The 2,216-nt window shown below is 41.0% G+C and overlaps 1 protein-coding gene across 1 annotated transcript in view; it reads right to left on the reverse strand.

Moving 5' to 3' along the window:
* The window catches only part of LOC119585237 (protein Wnt-5b-like), a 252,158-nt gene that overhangs the window by 1,533 nt on the left and 248,409 nt on the right, over positions 1–2,216 (reverse strand). The window contains 5 exon segments of the mRNA XM_037933897.1: positions 82–249; positions 1,194–1,272; positions 1,274–1,297; positions 1,620–1,731; positions 2,032–2,212. Of these exon segments, the coding sequence (XP_037789825.1) occupies positions 82–249; positions 1,194–1,272; positions 1,274–1,297; positions 1,620–1,731; positions 2,032–2,212 (564 nt within the window).

Consider the following 2,216-nt stretch of genomic DNA (forward strand, 5'->3'; position numbering starts at 1 on the left):
TCAATTGCATGAAAAGAAGCCAACCAAAAGAACATTTCACACAAGATAAGTAACTCGTTAGAAAATATCCCTGGATTATACCTAGAGATCCAACTGTATTGTTGCGCCTGCAATAGTCAGGAGATTCGTCCAAGTAGACCAGGTCCTCGGCAGTTGGGACATTAAACTGAGGGTGTTTGACTTGGAGTTTTCCTCGGCGATTGATTTTTACCTCTGTTGCTCCGTCATATTTGTCCTTCAAAAGGTCACCTGGTGTGAGAGAGTAACATCAGCCGTTGTGTGTGTGTGTGTATATCTAATAATCTCAGTTAAACATCATGATATTTAAAAAGGGTTTCATATATGGAGGAACACAGACATATCCACAACGCTCAAATAACCATGCACGCGTACACGCATACAAGTATGAACACCCTTCTCCCCAAATTCTCCAAGTGAAGAACCGAATGAATGAGCAACTACTGTCGTCTGCGCCCTGAAACTTAAATAAAATCTGAAAATTATTTAAATCAATTCACATTTATCTAGGATCACTTCTATTATTACTGGGCATTTCATTTGTTACTGTGTTCATTTTATGAGTACATGATACTTATTAAGTTATGCATTTTTCTGCAAAGGATTACTCTCCTCATGCACCACCCATTTGAGCGGATTTTTGATATTTACATTCATTTTTAAATGTCCAATATATATTACTTTAAGCCTGATTATATAAAACCTTCAATATTCTAAACAACTTTCGGCAGTTTAATATTTAATATTTTTCTGTAGGGAGGTAATGCCTAATCAGCTGGAACGTTTAATCAAACACGATCCTATGATTTGTTCAGAACCATATGAATCATCAATTTCATCCTTAGACATCCATTTTAGCGCTTGTTACAGAGATCTCAAATTTTTCCAGGAGTTTTTTTTTTTAATCTATGGATCCCGGGTCGCACCACTCCTAAAAAAAAAATCATCCTTTCCCTCCTTTACTCTCATCCCTTTTTTTTCAATTTACTCATTTTCTAGGTTTCCCAAAACACCCCCTGTTAACCCCTTTCGCAGCCACCCCCCTCGTAATCCCGAAAGGGCCGAAACACCCCTCTTAAAAAACCCAAATCAAAAACTTTTCCGCCCCACATTTAAAGCTTCCCGCAACGCATTTGCTGGAAGTAATTTTAAGGGGCCGCAACTTGTATACATACCGACTTCCCTGAAGGGTGCCAGTTGTTGCCAGCACGTGATCAGAGAGCAGGATCCTGATACACCGTGGCATTTGAAATTGCACCCGCGTTCTACGGATCACAGCCTGTTCGGGGGGAGGTAATAGCTATATCAAAATCTGGTTAAGCCGCTTTTTATTTCTAATAAAAATTGGTTATTTACATGGCATTAACAATATAATAATTTAATTTTGATGAAGTTATCTACTTTCTTGCGCTTATATTATGATGTAAAGAATATACACCGCACTTTTTCATAAGGAATTAAAAATTTTAGTCTTAAATAACTACTTCCCGAAACATTTCCAATTCATCAACAAACGCGAAGGACCTCCGACCTTCCTTGAAGTTCGACATCAATTTTAGTCGCGAATAAGTCGACCTTTTGCCTAAGGACTGTGACCTTACCCTTCTCCCCGCCTCGTTGTTGTGCAGGTTCATCAGCTGGCGGCCTTGCTTGGGGGAGCCCCGCTTATAGTTCTTCTCCCGCTCGCGGACGTCCACAAAGCCCTGGGTGAATCTGCGAGGGGTCCGAGGCGGTTAGGTCGGAAAATTGTGTCGAGTAGTTTTCGAAGCAATCAGATAATCTATTATCATCAGCATAAAAAAATAATATCTCTGTGAAATATGCGTCCGGTAAGTTTTTTGTATGGTAAGTAATTCGGTAAATGGTGAGATGCCTATCATGCATATTTTGTCAGTTAAACGACCTCTAATATTACAATAAATGTGACAAATTAGGCAAAGATACGATATAATAATTTCTATTTCCCTTTCACAAAAAACAATTTTAACTCCATGCCAGCGATATGATACTCACTTGTATCCATACTCGACGTTGTCTCCGCATCCGCCCCAGATCCACTCCTTGTTGAGGTCCTTTGGTCTGCGGGCGGGCGAGCACCCACACGTGGACAGCTGGCCGTCCCTGCACGCTCGCGACACGCTATTTACGACGCCCGCCGAAGCGATGGCATGGGCGAAAGCGGCCTCTCGACTCGCTGA

The sequence above is a fragment of the Penaeus monodon genome, chromosome 19 (assembly GCF_015228065.2).
Source record: "Penaeus monodon isolate SGIC_2016 chromosome 19, NSTDA_Pmon_1, whole genome shotgun sequence".
In the NCBI taxonomy this organism is placed as follows: domain Eukaryota; kingdom Metazoa; phylum Arthropoda; class Malacostraca; order Decapoda; family Penaeidae; genus Penaeus; species Penaeus monodon.